We start from the raw sequence: 2,690 nt of genomic DNA, 5'->3' as shown, positions 1-2,690 counted from the left end.
TTCTCTGTGTAGCCCTGACTGTCTTGGAACTCACTCGGTAGACCAGGCTGGCCTCGAACTCAGAAATTCTCTTGTCTCTGCCTCCCAAGTGTTGGGATTAAAGGCGTGAGTTACCACTGCCCGGCTCTCGAGGGCTGTCTTAAGGCGTCCTGTTCAGGGCTGAGTTCTCCAAGGTCTCTCACTGCCTGCCTACTGTCCAACTTAATTACGATCTACTGCAGGAGCAGGTTTCTCTGTTGAGGGTTAAACAATACACTGCTATGAATGAGTCCCAGATGAGAGAGTGTCTATACAACCATGCACAGTCACCCTACTCCTCTCTCTCTCTTTCTCTCTCTCTCTCTCTCAGACATGCAGCAAGATCTTGAGGGAATTTTTGTTTTGTTTTGTTTTGTTTTGTTTTGTTTTCTTCAAGACAGAGTTTTGCTGTGTAGCCTTGGCTGTCCTGGAACTCACTCTGTTGACTAGGCTTTGAACTCACAGAGATCTGCCTGCCTGTGCCTCCCAAATGGTGGGATTAAAGGCATGTGCCACTACTGCCCGGCTTGCTTTTGTTTCTGATGTTGTCACTATTGTTTTGTTTGTTTGTTTGTTTGTTTTGGGGGTTTTGGGGGTTTTTTTTTCAAGACAGGGTTTCTCTGTGTAGCCCTGGTTGTCCTGGAACTCACTCTGTAGACCAGGCTGGCCTCAAACTCAGAAATCCGCCTGCCTCTTGTTGTTGCTATTGTTTTGTTTCATTTTGAGACAACATCTCTCTACACAGCCCTAGATATCCTAGAATTCACTCTGTAGACCAGGCAGGCAGGCCTTAAACTCAGAGAGACCCGCCTGTCTCTGCCTCCTGAATGCTGGGACTAAAGGTGTGAGCCACCACTCTAGGCTGAATTGATTGATCATGTTTGGTTTGGTTTGGTTTGGTTTGGTTTGGTTTGGTTTGGTTTGAAAGATTTATTTATTTTATGTAGATGAATGCATTGTTGCTGTCTTCAGACGCACCAGAAGAGGGCATCAGATACCATTACAGATGGTTGTGAGCCACCATGTGGTTGGTGGAAATTGACCTCAAGACCTCTGGAAGAACAGTCAGTTCTCTTAACCTGCTGAGCTGTCTCTCCAGCCCTGACTATATCTAACATATATATATATATGGAGTGAGCTAGCTATTTCATGTTCTCTCTGGCTGATGGGCTGACATTTTAATGAAGCACACCCTTGAGTTAAGTGTCTAGAACCCTGCTCCGGGGGCTTGTGGTGTGACTCTGGTAGGAGAGTGTTTGCTTAGGTGTGTGTGGGACTCTCCCTCGGAGCCCGCACCTGTGAACGCTGCACTGGAGAGGTAGGAAGCAGAAGCATGGGAAGCTCAAGGTCACCTTCAGCTACAAACAAACTGGAGATCAGCTTTGCAGCCCTGAGATCTGGAAAAGAATAGTGTTTCAGGGAGGTCTCTGCAATCAATAAAACTCAGCCCACGGTGCCTCTTGTTACCTTGAGAGGCCAAGGGTACAGCTCACTGCCTCTTGCTGCTTTGGGGCTTCATTTCTTGACACGGGGGCACTGGCTTGTTTCACAGCCAGAACTGAGTGACTACAGGTCACAGCGCAAACCAGTCAATAATTCTAAAGTACAATCCAGAAGGTAGAAAATCTGCAAACTATAAACCAGGGCTAGGTAAAGTGGCACACACCTTCAAACCTAGTGCTTGCGGGGGAGAGGAGCTTTGTGAGTTTGAGGCCAGCCTGGTTTGCATGGTGAGTTTCAGGACAGCCAGGACTATGTAGTGAGACTCTGTCTATACATATGTTTGTATATATATATGCACATGCGTCTACATATGTACCTGTGTCTGTAGGTCTACACTAACTCCAGTAGAGACAGTCAGGATCAAATTGTTGAGCACCCATTGGCTGTCATCAGGAGAAAGGATGGAGAAGATTGTACATCTGGTATCAGAGCTGTTGAAAATATACATCAACTTTTTTTTCTTTTTTCTTCCCTTGCTTCCTGTCCCAGGAAATGTTCTGTGAAGGCCAGGTGTGCAAACAAACCTTCGAGAGAGCCTGAGCCATGTCCAACAACAAAGCCCACTCCGGGTAACCACCCAATGCCAACTTATCTTGCAGAAGGAACAGGTGTTTGTCTGTTTGGGGTTGATCAAGGGCCTTATAACTGGAAAGATGTCACACAGCCTGTACGAGAAACTATTTCATTTCAGGACAGTTTCAGCTCCAATAAACCTGTTCAAATGATGCTGTTTTTTTTTTTTTTCTACACTTAACATGACTTGTTTGCTTGTTTGTTTATTAATTTATTTATTTGAGGGTCTGGAGAGATTTGTTTGCTTGTTTGTTATCTGAGGGGCTGGAGAGATAGTTCAGAGGTTAACAGAACTGGCTGCTCTTCCAAAGGTCCTGAGTTCAATTCCCAGCAACCATATGGTGGCTCACAACCATCTGGAGTGAGATCAGGTACCCTCTTCTGAGCTACAGGTATACAAGCAGGCAGAACGCTATATACATAATAAATAAATCTTAAAAAAAATATGTACTTGAGTCAGGTTCTTACTGTATAACCCTGCCTCACCTGGAACACACTATGTAGACCAGGTTGGCCTTGAACAACCCACAGACATCCCTCCTGAATGTAGGGATTAAAGGGCTAGGCCACAACCCATTATTTTAAGGAGTGTTTGA

The 2,690-nt window shown here is 45.4% G+C and overlaps 1 protein-coding gene across 1 annotated transcript in view; it reads left to right on the top strand.

The window, feature by feature from the left end:
• Rbp7 (retinol binding protein 7) overlaps window positions 1–2,247 on the top strand; it is a 4,799-nt gene extending 2,552 nt beyond the window's left edge. The window contains exon 4 of the mRNA XM_031376993.1: window positions 2,011–2,247. Within this exon, the coding sequence (XP_031232853.1) occupies window positions 2,011–2,061 (51 nt within the window). The 3' untranslated portion in view covers window positions 2,062–2,247. The remainder of the gene's footprint in view (window positions 1–2,010) is intronic.
• Window positions 2,248–2,690: the final 443 nt, after the last annotated feature.

The sequence above is a fragment of the Mastomys coucha genome, unplaced genomic scaffold (genome assembly GCF_008632895.1).
Source record: "Mastomys coucha isolate ucsf_1 unplaced genomic scaffold, UCSF_Mcou_1 pScaffold18, whole genome shotgun sequence".
Taxonomy (NCBI): Eukaryota; Metazoa; Chordata; class Mammalia; order Rodentia; family Muridae; genus Mastomys; species Mastomys coucha.
The sequence above is the reverse complement of the archived record's forward strand: the minus strand, read 5'-3'. Positions and strand labels throughout refer to the sequence as shown.